The sequence below is a fragment of the Mus caroli genome, unplaced genomic scaffold, assembly GCF_978045245.1.
Source record: "Mus caroli unplaced genomic scaffold, Mus_caroli_1 scaffold_11, whole genome shotgun sequence".
Classification (NCBI taxonomy): Eukaryota; Metazoa; Chordata; class Mammalia; order Rodentia; family Muridae; genus Mus; species Mus caroli.
In genome coordinates, this window is record NW_028227266.1 from 109,181,103 (window position 1) to 109,203,468 (window position 22,366).

At 45.6% G+C, this 22,366-nt stretch overlaps 1 protein-coding gene across 6 annotated transcripts in view; it reads left to right on the forward strand.

The window, feature by feature from the left end:
- Kif9 (kinesin family member 9) overlaps positions 1-20,984 on the forward strand; it is a 49,098-nt gene extending 28,114 nt beyond the window's left edge. For 4 of the 6 annotated variants that reach the window (XM_021172877.3, XM_029482112.2, XM_021172878.3 and 1 more), the window contains 11 exons: positions 962-1,030; positions 1,427-1,531; positions 4,220-4,275; positions 5,100-5,190; positions 6,032-6,165; positions 8,920-9,114; positions 12,350-12,564; positions 13,917-14,093; positions 14,382-14,497; positions 16,920-17,024; positions 19,541-20,253. In XM_021172877.3, coding sequence (XP_021028536.2) covers positions 962-1,030; positions 1,427-1,531; positions 4,220-4,275; positions 5,100-5,190; positions 6,032-6,165; positions 8,920-9,114; positions 12,350-12,564; positions 13,917-14,093; positions 14,382-14,497; positions 16,920-17,024; positions 19,541-19,651 — 1,374 coding nt within the window. In that variant the 3' untranslated portion in view covers positions 19,652-20,253. Of the gene's footprint in view, positions 1-961; positions 1,031-1,426; positions 1,532-4,219; positions 4,276-5,099; positions 5,191-6,031; positions 6,166-8,919; positions 9,115-12,349; positions 12,565-13,916; positions 14,094-14,381; positions 14,498-16,919; positions 17,025-19,540; positions 20,254-20,694 lie in introns of those variants that run through there. The other 2 variants (XM_029482111.2, XM_085828067.1) reach the window with 1 other exon arrangement.
- Positions 20,985-22,366: the final 1,382 nt, after the last annotated feature.

Below are 22,366 nucleotides of genomic sequence, written 5' to 3' on the forward strand. Positions count from 1 at the left end.
CTGGCTGCTTGTTTGTTTTTGAGACAGGGTCTCACTATGTAGCCCTGGCTGGCCTTGAGCTCATTGAGATCTGACTGCCTTTGCCACCTGAGTGCTGGGATTAAAGATGTGGACCACACCTGGCTTGCTCAGATATTTTGTTACACTGACAAAAGTGACTAACACAGGGATCAAGCCTTTACCATGTGACCTTCAGTGGGTATTTAAGACATAACCATAAGAGTCCAGCACAGTAGCATATGACTGTCATCCCAGCACTCAGAGGGATTGCCTACAGAATCAGGACTTCAGGGTCATTCTTGGCCACATGATGGCTTTGGAGCTAGCATGGGTTACAATGAGTCCCTGTCTCAAAAATTAAAAATACAAACACACACACACACACACACACACACACGAGCGATATTTTTAGCAAGAGCAGTAGAGCAGTGTTGGGTGGGGAGAATTGAGTTCTGCATCTTGTCCTTTGACCCCCCACACATACGTCATGGCCTAGGAAGGGCCTTATCCTGGGGAGTTGGGTTTGAAGACAGCATCTAAACAACAGTTCTATTTACTGAATGAAACCATCTTAGACCATAAGCTCATTCTAGTTGGAGAAGGGTCACCCATCAACTAAGATGGATGGCCTAGAAACCAAGAACACACTGTATGTATTGGCAGGAATAACCAGGGTATCTGGATCCAAATTAAACAATTGAGTATTTGGCTGGCGTGGTGACACATGTCTTAATCCATCACTCTGGAGACAGAGGCAGGTGGACCACTGTAAGTTTGAGGCCAGTCTGGTCTGAGTAAGTTCCCAGACAGCTAAAGGCTACACAGAGAAACTCTGTCTTGGAAAAAAAAAATAGAAAAAAAAGAAAAAGAAAAAAAGAAAAAGAATTTGGGCATTTGCTATGGAGGAGCCAAGTAATTTTCTGATGATTTTCTTTCCGACTTGTTATGTTTTCCCTGGCAGAGAATGGTCAAGAATTTGGAGAAGGAACTGGCATTGCTTAAGCAGGAGCTGGCCATCCATGATAGTCTGGTAAGGGATTGGATATGAGAGGGGGAAGGTTGCTGGGGACAGAGACTAGGGGCAAACAGCATGGTGGGTTAAGGCCAGGGGCAGTAGCATGGGGTAGAAAGTAGGAAAGGATCAGCAGTGGACATTCTGCGGCAGGCGGAGTCCTCCAGTGGCCTAGCTGGGCTTGTGGTCACAATTCTGATGGCCCTGAAGGCAAAGAAAAGCATCTCCCTACCTTATGGTTTGCTGAGACATCTGGCCTGCTTCTCAGGCCTTCCCCACCAGGACCAGAAAGTAAAGCAAACAGCCAGCACAGCAGTCAGATTATACCCCAGCTCCACACCTCGGCTCTCAGGAGGCCCCTGATGCTCCTGCTTGGGCTCAGGTTCTTATTGCTTATGTTCTTCTTCCTTCAAGTCCAACCGCACCCTTGTGAATTATGACCCCATGGATGAAATTCAGATTGCTGAGATCAACTCTCAAGTACGGAGGTACCTGGAGGGGACGCTGGACGAGATTGACGTAAGGAGCCCTGCTGTGGGACCACAGGCTCAACTCTCTCAGACTTCCCTTGCTGAGTACTATGATGTGGAATGGATGCAATAGATGGGAAGTGGTGTGTAGACCCTAGTCAAATGCCTTCAGCCACCATGGCCTTTGGGTCCATGTTTAGGATTACACACCCTAAAGTGAGCTATATGTGGTGTATATACCAAAGGTCGTCCATCTCAGGGGCATGGGAACAGACCTTAAGCAAAGCTGCTCTGATGGAGTCCCAGGTACCTCCTGGCTGAGTGACCAGGATGGATGTCCAGGAGCCTCAGCTCTGCAGCAGAGAAGGAAAGTAGGTTCGGGCTAAGGTTCCCCTAATAAAGGGGGTAATAAAGGATGGTAGTCAGGTTGACGGTTGGTCAGTCATTAAAGAAGATCCTGCCTCCCAGAGCCCACTGTTGGAGTGTAAGAGAAGAATGCAGTAGGCACACAGGAAGGGCTGGAGAGGGGAATGAATCTCATTTACAGTGCAGCCATTAAACCTCTCACCAGAGAACTACATGGGCTACTATCCCTGCCCCCCTTAAGTATCAATGTCGACAGCAGCAAAAGGAGGGTCTCAGGCAACTGAAGTTTGGTGGCCTTTCCAGCACAAGGGGAACATCAAACCAACCTTGAATCAAGTTTAGTGTTCATAGGCTGCTAACCTTCCTCCAGCTACCTGTGTGTGTGTGTCTATGCCCAAACAAGAAGTTCATTAATGGGGTCCATCTTAATCTTCTGGAAGTGGAAGAAAGCTAGTTAAGTAATTTTATTTTTATTTTTTGGTTATTTTATTTGTTTACATTTCAAATGTCTCCCTTTCTGATTTCCTCTCCACAACCTCCCCATTCCACCCCCTTCCTTCTATGAGAGTGCTCCTCCCACCCACCCACTCTGCCCCACCTCCCTAGCATCCCCCTACACTAAGTCATTGAGCCTCCACAGGACCAAGGGTTTCCCCTCCCACTGAGGCCAGATAAGGCCATCCTCTGCTACATATGCAGCTGGAGCCATGGGTCACTCCATGTGTACTCTTTGGTTGGTGGTTTAGTCCCTGGGAGCTCTGGGAGATCCAGTTAGTTGATATTGTTGTTCTTCCTATGGGGTTGCAGACCACTTCAGCTCCTTCAGCCCTTCCCCTAACTCCTCCACTGGGGTCCCCATTCTCAGTCCGATGGTTGGCTGCAGGCATCCAATCTGTATTGGTCAAGCTCTGGCAGAGCCTCTCAGGAGACAGCTTTATCAGGCTCCTGTCAGCAAGCACTTCTTGGCATCAGCAATAGTGTCTGGGTTTGGTGTCTGCAGATGAGATGGATTCCTAGTTGGGGCAGTCTCTGGATGGCCTTTCCTTCAGTTTAATATAGTCTTTTCCTTAGGGAGTATTTGTACTAATTTTTCTCATTGCTGTGACAATGACAATATATCTGACAAAAGCCATATGAGAGAGGAATGTTTTTTTTCTGATTCACAGATGATGTAACCCATCATGGCAGAGAAGGCAGAGTGGCAGAGGCTTGAGGCTGGTCAGACTGTGCACAGTCAGGAAGCAGAGAGAGCAGGAGTGCTAGGGTTTATCTCCCTGGGTATTTCTTTCCTTCCTTCCTTCCTTCCTTCCTTCCTTCCTTCCTTCCTTCCTTCCTTCCTTCCTTCTTTCCTTTAAATTAAATGTAATGTACATTGTTGTTTTGCCTGCATATATATCTGTGTGGGAGGGTGTCTGATCTCCTGGACCTGTAGTTACCGACAGAGTGAGCTGCCATGTGGGTGCTGGGAATTGAATCTGGGTTCTCTGGAATACCAGCCAAGTGCTGTTATCTGTTGAGCCATCTCTCCAGCCCACTTTCCTTTTATTCAGTCTGAACCTCGCCCATGGAATGAAACTGCATGCACTGATGGTGAATTTTCCTCATTAATTGACTCAGTCTAGAAAGTCTCAGCCTAGACATGCCCAGAGAGGTCTGTCTCCATGGTACTTTAGATCTGTTGACAGTGTTAACCATTATTGTATTTTAAAAAATAGCACTATCCCTAGAGATTTCCACTCTAAAAGTATTTTTGTTGGTCATGGTGGCACATGCCTGTATTGGGAGGCTGAGGCAGGTGAGTTCAAGGCCAGTCTAGACTACACAGTTAGACCTTTTCTCATAAAACAAAAAGTGGTGACTGGAGAAATGGCTCAGCAGTTAAGAGTACTTGATGTTCTTGCAGAAGACACAGGTTCAGTTCCCAGCACCAATGTGCAGCTCATGGCAGTCTATAACTCCAGTTCCAGGGGATCTATTGTCCCCTCAGGTCTTTGAGGGCACCAGGCACACACATACACGCAGGCAAAGCACGCATACACATAAAAATAAATAAATATGTAAAAATATACATTCGCATACACATATCTGTGTGTGGGTTTGTACTTGGTGTAGGGTACCTATGGAAAATGAGAGAGGGTATTATCCTCTGGAACTGCAGTTAAAGACAGTTGTCAACTTTCTGATGTGGGTGAGGGAACCAAGAGAATGCTCTTAGCTGCTGAGCCATTTCCCCAGGGACTGCTTGAGGGGCTTCTGCTCATATTATCAAAATGAGATGGTTCAGTCAGCCAAGGCTCCTGACTGCTCTGCTTAGACACAGCCTCATTCCTTGGTATCATTGTTTAAACTCTGCTTTGCTCTCTTCTGCCAGATAATCAATCTAAGGCAGATTCAGGAGGTATTCAACCAGTTCAGGGTGGTTCTGAGGTAAGTTTCTCCTCATTCTCTCCCACACTCCATTTTCATTTTTTTTTTTTTAATGGCCTGGGCAATTGCCTTCAAGCAAACCCTCTTATGTGGGAGAGGTATGTGTATGTTTTGTGTGCAGAACATTCTGTGCCATGAAAGGAACCAGATCTGTGTGTGCAGGTACCTGATGGGTGTTTGTTGAGTTAATCAATTGGACAGGAACTCTATGCCAGCTATGCGTGTGCCCAGAGCCAGGCCTCAGGGATCCTCCATGTCCTCTGCCTCAAGGAACACTGACACTTCTGTTTAAGTACAGATCTACCCATTGTCTGAGCAGCCAATGAGCAGCAGCTGGTACCAGACTGGTTATTCGATTCCATAGGACCTGTTAGAACCTAGGTGACATCACAGTCCCCAGACAGGTTTACAGGCATTATCAGATGTCATCGTAGATCTGATGTAGCTGGCATGGAAGGTGCTCTCTAGGTTTGGGGATGGATGATGTGGGGATGTATACATTGTGAAAAGGATGGGCCTTTTTGTTTGTTTGTTTTTTTGAGACAGGGTCTCGTGTAGCCCTGGCTGTCCTGGAACTCACTCTGTAGACCAGGCTGGCCTTGAACTCATAAATCCGCCTGCCTCTGCCTCCTGAGTGCTGGGATTAAAGGCGGGCGCCACCATGCCCTGCTTTTTTTTTTTTTTTTGTCTTTTGGTTTATGGTGAGACTGTGGCTCCATCATCAGGGCTTCACCTAACTGACTTTGAATCTAGTATTTGGGTCTCAGCCAAGTGGACTCAGCATATCCCCCATTACAAAGTGTTATCTCGCTCTTTCTCCCAAGCCAACAGGAGCAGGAAGTAGAGACTGCCTTGCGCAGGAAGTACACTCTCATAGACAAAAACGATTTTGCAGCCATTTCTGCTGTCCAGAAGGTGAGCATAGTTGCTTCTTGCTAACATCACTCACTTCAGGCTTGCCATCTTTGGGGAGACTCTGCAGAAACTGCCAAGTGTCATGCACATTCCCAGATCAAGATAACACCGAATGAATACGGAGTGCCCTGGCAAGAGGAAACCACTTTAGGGGTGGGAGAGAGAGCTCGGTCAGTAAAGCAGTTGCTGCACAAACACGAGGCCCTTGGTTCAAGTCCCAGACCCACGTAAAGCTGGGCATCGTGGTGCATCTTTGTAATGCAAGCTCTGGGAAGGCGTAGACAGACAGAGCCTTGGACTCTCTAGCCAGCCAGCCTAGCATAGCTTGGGAGTTCCAGGCCAATGATAGACCCAGCATTAGACTGTTCCTGAAGAATAACATTCAAGGTTGACCTCTGGTCTCCTCATACACATACATACTTACACAGAAAAAAATATGGTATACCACTTTTGCACTTAAAATGATGTCCATAAACTGGACATATGGCTAATAATATAGATGACCAATACTTGGAATTAGGTTGGAAATAGGTCTTAAGATTCGTAGGGAGATGGATGATTGGTAATACATGCCTTTTACTTCAGCCCAGGAGAATGGATTATTAGGAGGCCAATATGAAAAGTAGACATTGATTTTCTAGGGTTCAGAAACAGCTCTACTAAGGACAGCATGAAGCTGGTAGAAGCAACCAAATCTTGGTGTGTGTGTGTGTGTGTGTGTGTGTGTGTGTGTGTGTGTGTAGAACATACTTATCCCAAGGTTTGCACCATGAACACTTGCACTCCTGAGAGGCCCAAACCTCTAATATAACCCATGCTCCTTGTCCTAACCTCTATCCAGGTGGGGCTTATGGATATAGAAGGTAACCTAGTAGGTGAGCCCGATGGACAAAGCTTTGGACTTGGAGTTGCTCCATTTTCTGTCAAACCTGGGAAGAAAGCTAAGACCAAGAAGACACCGAAGGACCAGTTCAGGTGAGAGCTCTTTGTCCATTGCAGAGGCACCTAGGCTCCTTGGTAGCTAGAGGGTACATGGCCTCCCCATTCTCCAATGGGTACCTCAGCTACGAGTGCTCACTACTGCAGTATTGCCAAGGCAGCAGTGGGGTAATCTGTGGGGTTCCGGTCAGGGCCATGCCCCAAGTGTTACAACTCATCCTCATAGCACCCCCAGTGTTTTCATCTTACTGCATTACTTCCAATGTTCTGTCCCTGTTGAGTAGTAGGGTTGTAGGAAGCACTAGGCCAGCCCTGCCAGCACTAGGGCACTGCTGTGCCTACCATACTTCTGTGATACCTCTGACTCTTTCACTTGCATCTAGTACTCAAGCCACAGAAATCCTGAACTCACCTTTTAGGTAAGACTGGGGGAGCCTGAGAAGGAGTCTCACACTATATAGCCAAAGATGGCTGGTTTCAGACTCATGATGATCCTCCTGCCTCATATTCTCAAAAGCTCAAAAGGGTCTCATACCCAGCTAAGACAAGTTGGAGAAAACATTTTCCCCAGTCTGCTGCTCATGAGGGCAGTGCCTGGTAGTGGTAGCCAAGTGGTAGCCATGACATTCAGAGTCAAGACCTGGGCACATCTCCCTTCTCTGTGCTTCTTACTCCTAAGAGACTCCTCACGTGAGATATGAGAACTGATCTTGTATCCCTAAAATGGGAATGATGATTGTAATAATGAAAACATCAGAGCTAATGGCTTTGTGGGGAGTATAAGCTATGGCATGCAGTCCTTCCTTCCACGTGGGAAGTTCCACATGCAAGCCACAAGTCATGTAGCAGAGAATGTGCCTTTTGCCTGCTATGTCCTTTCTGCTGCAGGGAACTGGAATAATAACCTACATGGAGACTGATCCTCTCAGCAACACTTATTGTAAGAAGAAAGAGGGGTGGGGTGTGTTATCCATGCCTGTAATCCCAGCACCTAGGAGGCTGCGGCCATAAGAGTGTGGATTCAGGGCTGGTGAGATGGCTACACAGATAAAGGTGCTTGCTTTACAAGCCTAAGGATCTCATCTGTGGAACTTACATTAAAGTAGAGGAGAACAAATTACACAGTTATCCTGTGGTTTCCCCCTCCCCCAGTCATGGACTGTCTGTCACACACAATAAAAAAAATATATGAGTTGAGGCCTCCTTGGACTTACATGGTACAACCATCTGACAAAAAAAGAAAAGGAAAAAAAAGGAAAGGAAGAGGGAAGCAAGGGGAAACAAATGGAGGAAGTAGAGCTGGAAGGAAGGACTGATAAAGGGTGTGGGCATGGAGCTCTGCAGGTGCAATGTCTGCCTATCATGCTCAAGGCCCTGAGTTTGGTGTTAAGCATCACATCAACTGAGAATAGTATCAAATGCCTGTAGCCTCAGCAGGAAGATGGAAAGGTCATACTTGTCCTCAGCTACCCAGGGAGCTCTAAGCCAGCTTCAGATATATGAAATCCTCTTTTACTCTAAAAGAAATAAAAGACTCAATGCATATTGCTCATGGAGAGGACTGACTCAACTCCTAATACCCATGTCAGGTGGCTCACAACTGCCAGGAACTCCATCTCCAGCGATATTTTACATCTCTGGCTTCTGAGGATACTGCTCTCATATGTACATACGCATGCACACAAGCGCACATGCACATGGGCACACACACACACATTTTTAAAGAAGATTGGAGCTGCCAACTGCCAGGTATGGTAGTGTACTCCTTTAATTCCAGCACTTAGGAGGCAGAGGCAGAAAGGCAGAGAGGCAGAGAGAAAGGCAGAGAGGCAGAGAGAGAGGCAGAGAGGCAGAGAGGCAGAGGCAGAAAAATCTCTGTGAGTTCTAGGCCAGCCAGGGCTATATAATAAGACCTTTTCTGACTGGAGAGATGGCTCAGTGGTTAAGAGCACCATCTGCTCTTCCAGAAGCCTTGAGTTCAATTCCCAGCAACCACATGGTGGTTCACAACCATCTGTAATGAGATCTGATGGCCTCTCCTGGTGTGTCTAAAGTACTCACATACATAAAATAAATACACAAACTAAGTCTTTAAAAAAAAAAAAAAGAGCAGGGTGTGGTAGCACATGCCTTTAATTCCAGCACGAGAGGCAGAGGCAGGTGGATTTCTGAGTTCGAGGCCAGCCTGGTCTACAGAGTGAGTTCCAGGACATCCAGGGCTATATAGAGAAACCATGTCTTGAAAAACCAAACCAACCAAACAAACAAACGGGCCCCCTAATGAAGGAGCTAGAGAAAGTACCCAAGGAGCTAAAGGGGTCTGCAACCCTATAGGAGGAACAACAATATGAACTAACCAGTACCCCCCAGAGCTATTGCATATGTAGCAGAGGATGACCTAGTTGGCCATCAATGGGAGGAGAGGCCCTTGGTCTTATGAAGATCATATGCCCCAGTACAGGAGAACGCCAGGGCCAGGAAGCCCAAGTGGGTGGGTGGGTTGGGGAGCAAGGCAGGGGGAGGGTATAGGGGACTTTGGGGGATAGCATTTGAAATGTAAATGAAGAAAATATCTAATAAAAAAAAGACCTTGTCTCAAACAAATAGGTTGGATGGATGGATGGATGGATGGATGGATGGATGGATGGATAAATGATACATGATAAAATAAGCAAGCAAGCTGAATGTAGTAGGCTGCTTGGCCTAGTAGGCTTGAGAAAGGTCTCATTCTAGGATCTTAGTTTCTCACTGCTAATGCCTGGGTCTTGGTATTTCCCTGATGTTTTTCAGCTCCTCAGCAAGAAAGGAAGGTGCTAGTAGCCCTGTGAGTGGCAAGGAATTTGATGTGGCTTCCGTCTCCAAGACCCAGCTGATCCCATCTTCCAAAGATGGGGATCTCAAAGACACGCTTGCACGAGAGAGGGAAACTTCCAGCATTGAACCCCTTATCTCAGACTCTCCAAAGGAAGAATTACGTGCACCCAGGTACCATCTAAAGACAGGTCTTCCACCAGATCAGATTAACTCAAATCAGGGTGTGGTCCTTATGTGGTAGGTAAAGGATGCTCAGAGCAGAAGAGAAATAAACAGGAAACAGAAAGTCCCAAAGGAAGAAACGTGACAACATATATGCATGCAAAATGTCCCAACCTCAATCTGCCAAGATATACAGTCAAACAAGAGTTATTTTAGGGGCTGGGAAAATAGCTCAGGTAGTAAAGGAACTTGCCAGGTCTGATGACCTGAGTTCAATACCCAGAATACACAATATTTGAAGGAGAGAACTACCTCTCACAAGTTGTCCTCTGACCTTTATACACATGCTGTGGGGCACCTGCACGCAGGAACACATGATTTTAGGACTACCACAGATCAATTATTTTAAAGTGAGGTATAAGTAATGCATTGAAGAAGTGTGGCATAGGAATATACACCTACAATCTTAGCACTCGGGCAGCAGAAGCAGGAAGGATTAAGGTGATCCTTGGCTACAAAGACAGTCAGACACCAGCCTGACATGAGACTTGGCTCAGAAAATGAACAATTGGGGCTGGGGAGGTGGGTAAAAGTGCTTCCTGGGCAACTGTGATGGCCAGGAGCAGAATGACCAGGACCCATGGGAAAAGAGAGAGAGAGAGAGAGAGAGAGAGAGAGAGAGAGAGAGAGAGAGAGAGAGAGAGAAAGAAGAAGAAGAAGAAGAAGAGAGGAGGGGAAGGGAGGGGAGGGGAGGGGAGGGAAGGAGAGGAGAGGAGAGGAGAGGAGAGGAGAGGAGAAGAGAAGAGAAGAGAAGAGAAGAGAAGAGAAGAGAAGAGAAGAGAAGAGAAGAGAAGAGAAGAGAAGAGAAGAGAAGAGAAGAGAAGAGAAGAGAGAGAAAGAGAAGAGAAGCTCGAGCTCAAAATTTTAGGAACCCAGGCTGAGGAACTAGAAGTGGGGCATGAAAAAGCATGCTCATCACACCATTAACAAAAAATATTTTTATAAAAGTAAACACTTTGCCAGCCAGATCTACAGAGTGAGTTTCCAGTGCTGCTTGGACTACACAGAGAAACCTGTCTTGAAAAACAGACAAAGAAACAAAAAGAAAACATTTTCATAGTTAATATTAGATAAAGGGCATCGGGTGAATTGTTATCTCTGCCCCTGTGGTGTGCAGTACATACAGGAAGAACTTCTTCTGAGCTTATGTACATTTCAGACCATTCAGAAAAGTTAAGAGTTGCATAGTGAATGCCCATACACTTGGAGCCCTCTTGTCTCTGTTGGCAGGCTATTACATTTGCTCCATCTTGTGTTGTCCTTTTCTTTTTTCTTTTTTTTAAATTTCTTTATTATTATATCCAAGTACACTGTAGCTGTCTTCAGATGCACCAGGAGAGGGCATCAGATCTCATTACGGATGGTTGTGAGCCACCATGTGGTTGCTGGGATTTGAACTCAGGACCTTCGGAAGAGCAGTCGGCACTCTTAACCACTGAGCCATCTCACCAGCCCCCTGTGTTGTCCTTTTCAAAATGCATTTCAAATAAGTTGCCAATTACCAGCCCACATCCCTCTGTGCCAGAGGTTGTATCACATTAACTGGGGTTCTCAGGAAATCTTCTGCTTGGGGGATACGTGTGTATAGTGCATATGCATGAATATATGGGTGCACACCCCTGTATGTGTGCGCATGCTAAGCCCTGAGCAACACACCTACTGTCTTCTCTTACTCTCTGCCATATATATGGAGACACAGTCTTTCAACAAACGTGAAGCTTGCTGTTTTAGCTAAGCTGGGTTTTTGGCACCCATTCAGATCTGCCTGTGTCTGCCCCTTAGTGCTGAAAGACATGTGTATAGACATGATGATGGATTCTTACGGCGATCTGGGGTATTGTATGAGACTTTCCTAAGGAGATTTGAACCAAAGTCTCTTTACTCTAGATAAGGAACCATTGACAGAACACACTCATAATGCCTCCAGAGTCCAAGTTAGCAAACAAATGACTGTATTGGAGTTACTTACAGAACATGGGTAACTTAAAGGCAACTACATCACCTCAAACCCTACTCCAGCCTTGGTGATGACTCATAAAAGCTACACCCCTTGCCTGGGCGGTGGTAGCGCATGCCTTTAATCCCAGCACTTGGGAGGCAGAGGCAGGCAGATTTCTGAGTTTGAGACCAGCCTGATCTACAGAGTGAGTTCCAGGACAGCCAGGGCTACACAGAGAAACCCCATCTCGAAAAAAACCAACCCCCCAAAAAAAAGCTACACCCCTGGAACTCTGTGTGACTGATAGACTGATAGGCAACTGGTCAAGGCAGAGAATCTCCTCTTCCCCCAGCAGTTTACTGCTTCTATAACCTTGTAAAAAGGGCTTGGTAAATCTTGTCAGTTTTAGGAACTTCCTAAGACTTAGGAATGATTTAGCTTTTTGAGTCTCATGGGCTTCTGTGCTGGTTTGAATAAGAATGGTCCCCCTGAGCTCATATGTTTGACTGCTTAGTCACCAAGAGTGCAACTCTTTGATAGGATTAGATCTTTGTTGGAGGAAAAGCCACTGAGGATAAGCTTTGAGGTTTCAAAAGCCTACTAGGCCCAGACTCTCACTTTGCCTATGGATCAGGATATAGCTCTCAGCTTTCTTCAGCACTATGCTACCATGCCTGTCACCATGCTCCCATGCTGATGATAATGGACTAAGCCTCTGATACTATAAGCAAGCCCCCAATTTTTATGAGTTGTCATGGTAACATCACATAAATATAATAGTGTCTAAGTCATTTGATTTCTTCTTTTTGGATGGAATTGCTATGTAACATGGGGATATGAACCTAGGTACTCATACTTGCAAAATATGTGCTCTTATTCACAAAGCCAGACCTTGAGGCCCTCTCAGGGAAATTCTAATACCATGAAATAACACCCCTGTGAGAAAAAAAAATCAGTGGCTTTACCCATTTAAAAATATATCAAAGAAATCTCAAGAGATCCAACAAATTGTTTGCTGATAGGTTGTAGTGATTTAGTTTTCAGTTTCTTTCCTTTCCTCAGCTTCTGCAGTGGAACAAAGATGAGGGATTGATTCCTACAGGCTAAGTTAAATAATCTGGCATCAATAGTGCCAGGACCTCTACCTCCTGCTCTTGGAAGTCACAAGGTTGAAAGATGAAGAACCTGTGTCTCCAAGGCAGCTGTTCCATTTCTTTTCCCTTTGACTTCTCCCTCTGTCCCTAGACCCAGCACCCCACCCTCTAGGACTGTGGCCTTTGAAGAGTTTAAGAATGAACGAGGTAGTGAGATCAACCGTATCTTCAAAGAAAACAAATCCATCTTAAATGAACGGAAGAAAAGGGCCAGCGAGACAACCCAGCGCATCAACGCCATCAAGCAGGAGATTGATGAGACCAAAGAAGCACTCAATTTCCAGAAATCACTGCGGGAGAAGCAAGGTAGATGTGACGGGAAGATGGCCAGGGCAGTGAGGGGACTCAAAATCACCATGCTGTAAGTGTGGCAGCTGGGGCACTAAAGGACCAAGATTGAGGGGTAGCAATAGAGGGCTGTAGGTACAGACCTATGTCATTTCACTAGGCTCTAGGCAGCCCTTCCTGCCAGCTAGCCTTTGCCAATGTGGCTACTTACTGTGGAGCCTTGTTCCTGATATGTGCTGTTGTCCATGAGAAGCTGGCCCTTGGCCTAAAGGAAACCTGCTCCCCCACCCCCCATACACACACACACTGGAGGCTCAGTAGAGAAAGCTAGGCAGTTCATTGTAAAGGTGGGTACCATCGACAGAGATAAAAAAATAAAAAGGCAGGGTATACCACCACAGGAATGCAAAGAAAGTTTTCTTTTTCTTTTTTCCTTTTTCTTTCCTTCTCTTTTCTCTTTTCTCTTTTCTCTCCTCTTCCTCCTCCTCTTCCTCCTCCTCCTCCTCCTGCTCCTCCTCCTCCTCCTCCTCCTCCTCCTCCTCCTCTTCTTCTTCTTCTTCTTCTTCTTCTTCTTCTTCTTCTTCTTCTTCTTCTTCTTCTTCTTCTTCTTCTTCTCTCTCTCTCTCTCTCTCTCTCTCTCTCTCTCTCTCTCTCTCTCTCTCTCTCTCTCTCTCTCTCTGTGACAGAATTTCTCTGTGTAGCCCTGGCTGTCCTGAAACTCACTCTGTAGACCAGACTGGCCTTGAACTCAGAGATCTGCCTGCCTCTGCCTCCTAGGTGCTAGGATTAGAGGTGTGTGCCACCCCAAGGTCAAAGCCTTGTCCATCAGTCTAACCCACTAGGTAACCTTCAGTCATGTTGGAAGTTTGGAATGCAAGGCCTCAAACTTGGAATGTGTATATTCTCTACGAACACCAAAATTTGGCTGCTGCTGCCAGCTTCAGGCTGTCCTTAAAGCTGTCTCCGAACCATAGAAAATCAATGTCTATTTTCCATTTTGGCCTCCTAATAATCCATCCTGAGGAGCTACTTATTTGACTCAAAATAAACAAGCCTCTTTAAAGGGTGAATATCTTTGGCTGATGGGACAAGATCAAAATCAACATGATAACTAGCCTTTCCCTCCTCTCCTTGGCCCAGCAGCCCTCCTATTTGTTCTAAAATACCAGCCAGACCCCACTGAGCTGATCAGCCTGTCTGTGTATTTGCTGTGGAAGCCTTCTTGTGCTTTGCCCACTCCTTGTCACACCCACACATGCTTCCAGGCCCCTGCCACATGGGATCTGCCAGCATTGTCATCATTTTGGAACACCATTCTTCCCATACCCAGACTATTGCCTCATTCCCTGGCTTCTTCCATCACCCTGCAGGAGAGTACGAGAACAAAGGCCTGATGATCATTGATGAGGAGGAATTTCTGTTGATACTGAAGCTCAAAGACCTGAAGAAGCAGTATCGAAATGAGTACCAGGAACTTAGAGACCTCCGGGCTGAGATCCAGTACTGCCAGCGCCTGGTGGATCAGTGTCGCCATCGCCTGCTCATGGGTATTCCAGTTGGGAAGGTTGGCAGGCCCCTTAAGGTCAAGAGAGGCCTGAGGTCAAGGCTAAGGGTCAGTTCTGGAAGTACTCTCTGAGATGCATGCTGCAGAGCCAGAGATTGGTCAGAGGCTTCAGGTATGTGCTTTCTAGGTCTATGATGGCTGTGAGAATAGAGAAGCTCCTGGAGCAGAAAGCGACAAAAGTCAGCAGAAAGAGACGAGCCTGTAAGAGCCTTTGCCTGCTTCCCCACAGGCTCCCTTACCCCTCACAGTGCTGTCTCTCTGACTCTTGCAGAATTTGACATCTGGTACAATGAGTCTTTTATGATCCCAGAGGACATTCAGGTAGCACTGAAGCTAGGCAGCAGCATCCGGCCAGGCATGGTGCCTATCAGCAGGATTGTGTGTCTGGTGAGCAGCACAACAGTAGGAGGGTGTGGGTGATTCTGTCTCTTCCCTGGATTTGTGTCTAGTGCTGCCAGTGCCCAGGAAGGGAGGCAGCTGTAAGCTCCTCCATTATTGAAAAGTGAAAAACAGAGCTAGAGGGGTGGCTCAGCAGCGAGGAGGGCTTACTGCTTGTCCAGAGGACCTGAGCTTGGTTCTCAGCACCCATGTCAGGCCACTCACAACTATTTGTAATTCTAGTTCCAGTTCCAATGCCCTCTTCTAGCCTTTGTGGGCAACAGCACACATAAGGCATACAGTCGTGTAGACTTAAACACATACAAATCTTTTTGAAAATCTTACCTTAGTTAGGTTTCTAGAGCAAGGTTGAGAGCGAAGAGGGTCTATTCCAGCTTACAAGCTTTAAGCTACACTATGAGGAAAAGTGAGCAGGAACCTAGAGACATACACTGAAGCAGAGACTGTGGAGGAATGCTTGCTCCTTTGCTGCCCATGACTTCTTTCCCCCACCCTTTTTTCTAAGCCAGGTGGTGGTGGCACAGGCCTTTAATTCCAGCACTTGGTGGGCAGATCTCTAGGTTCAAGTTCAGTATAGTCTAAAGAGTGAGCTCCAGAACCACCAGGACTATGCAGAGAAACCCTGTGTCAGAAAACCAAAGATAGATAGATGATAGATAGATAGATAGATAGATAGATAGATAGATGATAGATAGATAGATAGATAGATAGATAGATAGATAGATAGATAGATGATGATAGATAGATAGATGATAGATAGATAGGTAGATGATAGATAGATGATAGATAGATGATAGATTGATAGATAGATGATAGATAGATGATAGACAGATGATAGATGGATGATAGATAGATAGATAGATAGATAGATAGATGATAGATAGATGATAGATAGATAGATAGATAGATAGATAGATAGATAGATGATAGATAGAGGATAGATAGATAGATAGATGAAGCCGGGCGTGGTGGTGCACGCCTTTAATCCCAGCACTCGGGAGGCAGAGGCAGGCGAATTTCTGAGTTCGAGGCCAGCCTGGTCTACAAAGTGAGTGCCAGGACAGCCAGGGCTACACAGAGAAACCCTGTCTCGAAAAACCAAAAAAAAAAAAAAAAAAAAAAAAGATAGATGATAGATAGATAGATAGATAGATAGATACATGATAGATAGGTAGATGATAGATAGATGATAGATAGATAGATGATAGATGATAGATAGATAGATAGATAGATAGATGATAGATAGATAGATAGATGATAGATAGATAGATAGGTAGATAGATTGTAGATAGATAGATAGATGATAGATAGATAGATAGATAGATGATAGATAGATAGGTAGATAGATGATAGATAGATAGATAGATGATAGATAGATAGATAGATAGATGATAGATAGATAGATAGATAGATAGATAGATAGATAGATAGATAGATAGATAGGTGTGAGTGAGGTCTATCTGTATGTGTATTACATGTGTGCCTGGGGCTTAGAGTTCAGAAGAAAGTGCTGGTTTCCATTTGGAATTGGAGTCATACACAGTTATAAGACATTTTGTGAGTGGTAAGGGTTGAACCTGGGTCCTCTAGAAGAGAAGCCAGTACTCCTAACGAGTGAACCATCTCTCTCGCCTCGTCAGTCTGATTTCTTATAAAATCCAGGACCTCCTTCCCAGGGGTGGCATTGCCCACCATAGGCTGGGTTGTCTGGTATCAATCATTAATCAAGAAAATGCCCCACAGAGTGTCTATAGGCCAGCCTTATGGAGGAAACTCTTTAATTGAGGGTCTTTTCCCCCCAGACATGTCTAGGTTTGTGTCAAGTAGACCAAAACAAAACAAAACAAACAACAACAAAAAAACCCAACCAGCACAAATCTTAAAGGGGGACATGTAAGGGCCAAAGAGATGGACCAGTGGTTGAGAGCACTGGATGTTCCTCCAGAGGCCTTGAGTTCGATTCTTTACACCCACATGGTGGCTCACGGCTGTTTATAACTGTAGTTCCATGAATTCCAATGTAGACACAGCACCCATATATCTAAATAAATCTTTTTTTGAGAGAGAGAGAGAGAGAGAGAGAGAGAGAGAGAGAGAGAGAGAAAGAGAGCAAGCAAGCAGAGAGACAGATAGCAGAGAGAGAGAGAGAGAGACAGAGAGAGAGAGACAGAGACAGAGAGATGGCAAGGCAGAGACAGAGGAATCCATTTTATTACTGTCAACTTTCCTCAGTGCCAGGCGGCCCTTCCAGAGGGATCTGGAAGGACACCAGCAGACATGGATGCTACAGCTGCTCTGGGTGCATTTGGAATCCCAGCAAGGGACTGTCCTGATGCTAAGCATAGGCTCTGCCAGGGCTTATCCTGACAATGCCAGGCTGAGATACTATTCTTGGTTGGGCCTCTCCCAGGGAGAAGATGACCAGGACAGGTTCAGCCATCTGCAGCAGACTGTCCTGCCTGAGGGTCCTGATTCCATCACCTTCTACAATGCCAAAGTCAAGACAGAGCAGAAGGTAACTTTGGACATTCATGTCTGTGAGGGTGGAGGGCCCGAAGACTTTGTTATTAGGATACTCAGAACCACCAACTCCATTAGATAGGCACAGGGTGTGTCTGAGTGTATGTTGCAGATGTATGTGATGGTACCAGGCCAGGAAGATTGAGTGTCACCCTTAATCAGTAGGTGTCTTTTGCCAGCTCCAGACTGGAATAAGGCTGGACTTTGGAAGTGAGGGAAGGAGGATCACATAGATCATGGCCAGGTCTGGACATGGCTTGTAAATGCTAGCCTACCTATAACCATGTATGGTGGCTTACAGCCCATGACAGTCTAAGAATGAAATCCTCTGAGACCACGGCCTGTGGAGAAGGGCTATCCTGAACAAATGGCAGGGGACAGAGGATCCTATGTAGCTCAAGTGGAAGTAGACATGGTGTCAGCCACAGAGAACCTATGACTCCCCAGGCTTCACTCTGCCAAGGCCTTGAACACTGTGCAGCCCTCTGTGCTCAGGTGGCTTTTGTGATTTGGTTTGTTTCTTTGAGACAAGCATCATGTATCCCAGGCTGGTCTCAAACTTGCTAGGTAGCCAAGGGTAACCTGGAACTGGTCCACACTCCGAATGCTGAGATTACAGGTTTCGGTCACTGTGCTCAGTACTATTTGCTTTTTTTTTCTTTCCTTTTTTTAGTTTCTTTAATTGTGAGACTGATTTATAGCATGTATGTGTGTGTTTACATACTTACATTTTAAAAAGCCATTATTTTATGTGTATTGGTGTTTTGCTTGCTTGTCTCTCTGTGCACCATTTGCATGTTTGGTGCCTGTGGAGGCCAGAAGAGGGTGTAGGATTCCCTCGGATCCCTCCAGAACTGAAGGTGATAGGAACTGAACCTGGGTCCTCTGGAAGAGCAGCCAGTGCTCTCAACCACTGAGCTATCTCTCCAGTGAGCTATCTTTCCAGTCCCAAATATATTTTTTAAATCACAAGCTCATATTTGATTGGACTTAAGGACTGCAAAACATATGAATTGAAATAATCTTCTCGGCCGGGCGTGGTGGCTCACGCCTTTAATCCCAGCACTCGGGAGGCAGAGGCAGGCGGATTTCTGAGTTCGAGGCCAGCCTGGTCTACAAAGTGAGTTCCAGGACAGCCAGGGCTATACAGAGAAACCCTGTCTCGAAAAACCAAAAAAAAAAAAAAAAAAAAAAAAAAGAAATAATCTTCTTCCTGAAAGGGCATATACTTGTTTTTTGGAGCAGGGTGGGAGAGGTGTTGTTTTGTTTTGATTTCTTAAGACATGGTCTCCTGAAGATCTGATCTCTATGACTGAGACCAGTCTGATCTACACAATGAGTTCCATGCAAGAGCTACATAGTGAGACCCTTTAATCCCAGCATGTGGGTAGAGACTAGTAGATCTCTGAGTTTGAGACCAGCCTGGTCTACAGAGTGAATTTCAGGACAGCCAGGGCTACACAGAGAAACTTTCTCTCAAAAAACCAAACCAAACCAAAACAAACAAGACACTAAATCGTTAGCTTAGGCTGGCCTCAAATTCACTATGCAGCTAAAGATGACCTTGAAATCATATTACTCCCGCTTGTATCTGTGGAATGCTGAGATTACAGGCGCTCAGCAGCATATCTGGCTGGCTATTTGTTTTTCTTTGAAACAAAGTTCCATGTAGTTCAGGACATGCCTTGAACTTGCTGTGTAGCACAGAGTGGCCTTGAACTCCTGTTTGTCCTGCTCCTGCTTCTTAAGTGTTGGAATGTTCAGGTTTTCCCCTCTACACTGCCAGTGTTTGCTTTTTGCATTTACCCATAGAGTATTACCAACCTAGGAGTGTTTCACTCCCTTCAAGAATTCCAGCTTAAGTGCTGAGAGATGTAGCTCAGAAATAGAGCGTTTGCCTTTGTAAGGCCTGTGTAAGGTCCTGGGTTCAAAGGAGGAAAAGTTCCATCTTGAGCCAGGTGTTATGTAAGATCCAATAATCTAAACACTTGGGGAGGGGCAGAGGGAGGAGTATCTTGAGTTCAAGGCCATCTTGGGCTACATATTGAGACACTATCTCAAGAAGGAAAATTCCAGCTTAGTGTTGGCATTGCATGTTCAGCTTCTTATCTTGGGGACTTTAGAGTTCCTTTCCATATTCTAAGCTAGCTTTAACATTTGCTCCTTTCCTGCCCCCTGCTTTAGTGACAGCCTTTCCTATTTACTCTCAGGGATCCTAGCAGTGGATTAAAAGAAAAGAATTTTACTATCAAAAGAAGACCTCTGGAGGTCCAGCCCCTCCTGTTAGTTCCCTATTGCTATGACTAATACCTGGGAGTCACAGCCTAAAAGTAGGAAGGATTAAGCCACTCTGGCCACACATGCCTCTTGAGTGCTGGAAGCAGGAGGAGTGCTTCAAGGCAGGCCTGGGCTTCATGGAGACCCTCTCTAGAAACAAACAGAAATAGAAACAAAGGGAAAAACAAAGATGAAAGATTTACTTTACCTCATAAACTGGTTCCATTGTTATAGGCTTATGGTAGCATCAGAAGAGCATGGTGGAGAGCTGCTTGTATCATCAACGCGCTCAATCTGAGAAGGACTGGGGTGGATCAAGGATATGATAAACCTATCAGGCCATAACCCCAGTGACCTACATCCTCCAACCTGCTCCTACCTCTTGCGTCCCACCACCTTCCACTAACGCTATCAAGTTATGAATCCAGTGGTTGATAAATCCGTTGATTAGCTCTCACTTTCCCATTACCTCTCAATGATCAGATCTACCTATGGAGACTAAGCTTGCAAACACAGGAACCTATATGCTTTAAGGTATATAGTATATAAAGTACTTCATATCCAAACTATTGTTGGGGTATATTGTGTGAAGGTTGTCTTTGTATTTTTCAATTGTTAATTCTGTAACAGCAAACCTGAACTTTGATATTGTTATTCTTATGGCTCATCACCTGCCTCAGTATTTTGTAAACATACACCTTCCTCACTTACTGATTGGTTTAATAAAGATCTGATGGCCAATAGCTGGGCAGGAAAGGGAAGTCAGGACCTCTCAGGACTGAGAGGATCTCTGGGAAAGAATCATGGGCAGTTGGGTTACTAAGTTAGATGAGCTAGCTGGGAGGTAGCCAAGCATAATAAAGTTTATAAGTCTCTGTGTCATTATTCATCCACTGGTGGGCCCAAGAAAGTCCAACAATAAACTATAACATCTTTTCTCTTTTGAATCCATTCCCTGTCAGATATTATGTAGGCCACTGAAGCATGCATGCCTATTTTTTGTTTGTTTTGGGATAGGGTCTCACTATGTAGCTCTGGCTGTCTTGGAACTCACTAGATAGCAGGTGGAGCTCACAGCCACCCACCTGCCTCTGCTTTCTGGCCACTGGAATTAAAGGTGCATGCCGCTATGCCCAGTACATGTCTCCTTTTAAACATAACTGCCAGGGCATTTCAAACGTTTTGCACACGTTCCTTAGACTGGAAGAATGAAAGTGTTTGGATGGAATGTTACTTTTCATAGCAGTTGCACTGTGCAGAGAGTGCTTTGTCTCCAGACTGTGATGTTTGCAGGAGCAATGATGACGTGCACGTAACATGGCTTGTGAGTCCTTGCTAAGACCACACCTCCTCATCAATTTCCCTTCTCTTCATCTTTTTTTTTCTAGCACAATTATATGAAAACCATGGTGGGCCTCCAACAGTCACACAGAAAATAGTCTCATCAATAGCTTGAAGACCAGCAGCTCTAGTCTGTTCTAAGGAAGCTGCTAAACCACATGCCCAGAGTTCCAGCCACTCAGCTGCAAGCTGGGACCAAACCCAGAGAACACACAATTGCCTGCCTGCTAGGATGAGCATCCTCCAAAGGACACCCTTGCTCCTCTTCACAGAATATTTTTGATTTTAATTTACTACCATATGTAAAAGCAAGATAAAATTACTTTTTATTTCCTGTCTGAAAGGACATCTTCCTTATGTACAGGTTGTGGCTAAAACAAAGTCCTACGTTTGCCTAGCAAGCATCACACCTGGGATTTGATCCCTAGCAAAATGCACACAGACACACACACACACAGACACACACACACACCACCCACACAAACACGTACGAATGCATGTGCGCACATAGGGATGGGAGGAAGATTGGGAGTATAACTCAGTGGTAGAATACTTGTCTAGCATTCATTAAGCTCTTCCATCTTCAACACCACCAAGAAGAAAAATAGCTAATATAGTAGCTAGGCATGGTAAGACAGTCCTGTAATCCCAGCATTCGGCGGTGCGATGGGGAGGTCAGAGTTACCCTTAGCTACATATACAGTTCTAGGTCGGTAGGAAACTCGGAAATCAAAACAGCAGTCCAGGCTCGTCCTGACCAGGTGTTTCCCATGGTCCGTCTCCCCTCGCTCCTGTGGGCATCCTGACATGGCTTAGTCTGAGAATACTTCTAGTTCTCTCAGTCCACACTTCCTCTGCTCCTGGCCTCTGAAGACAGGAGGAAGTCCTTCTTCCTTGGCAACCAGAAGAGTATCAAATATAGTTAGTGACCTACAAAAGGCAGAACTAGGTCCCTGTGCACAGTACATGACCTTAGATAACACAGCCTTTCTGGCCAAGCACACATGTACAATAGGTATTGCAACTTCTGTGTCTTGGCCCCTCCCTTTTCTTAGTGAGTGGCTGAAGGTAAAGGCAAGTGAAAGTGACAGGAACAGGGATCAAGCCAGCAGGGTTGAGCAGGGTGGAGGAAATGTTCCTCCTGAGTCAAGTTCTCAGGCTCTGTGTCCTGGTGATGGTAGCACGGGGAAAGAGCTTGCTGCTTTGCTAAAGACAAACACTGGCCCTCTGGACGCTGACCAGTGTGGTCTCTGCTGATGTTGTGGGCCAAGGCTTTCACCTTGAACATGGTATGACAGTGGTCCTCCATCTGATACCCTTGACTGCCCAGGATGCTAGAGCTCCCACAATGGAATTACCTGGAAGCCTGGCAAGGGAAGCAGTGAGCGAAAATACTCCAGATTAGACTTCAGAGGTTAACTTCTCTCCGAGGGCTGTAGGTCCTTGGGTTACTTTATATGGGGAAAGTTGTAAGGAGCTGGGACAGAGGACATGGTGAAGTGGCTAAGAGTGCTTGTTCTGCAAGTATGAGGTTACAAGTCCGAATCCTCTATACATGCATAAAAACCATGGCTGCACTAATGTTAAACTCAGCGGGGGGTGGGGGGGGCAGAGACAAGCAGATCCCGAGAGCTTGCTGGCCATCCAATATATTCTAAACAGTGGGCTTCCTGTTCAGTGACATACCCTGTCTCACAGTAGTAAGATAGAAAGTAATCA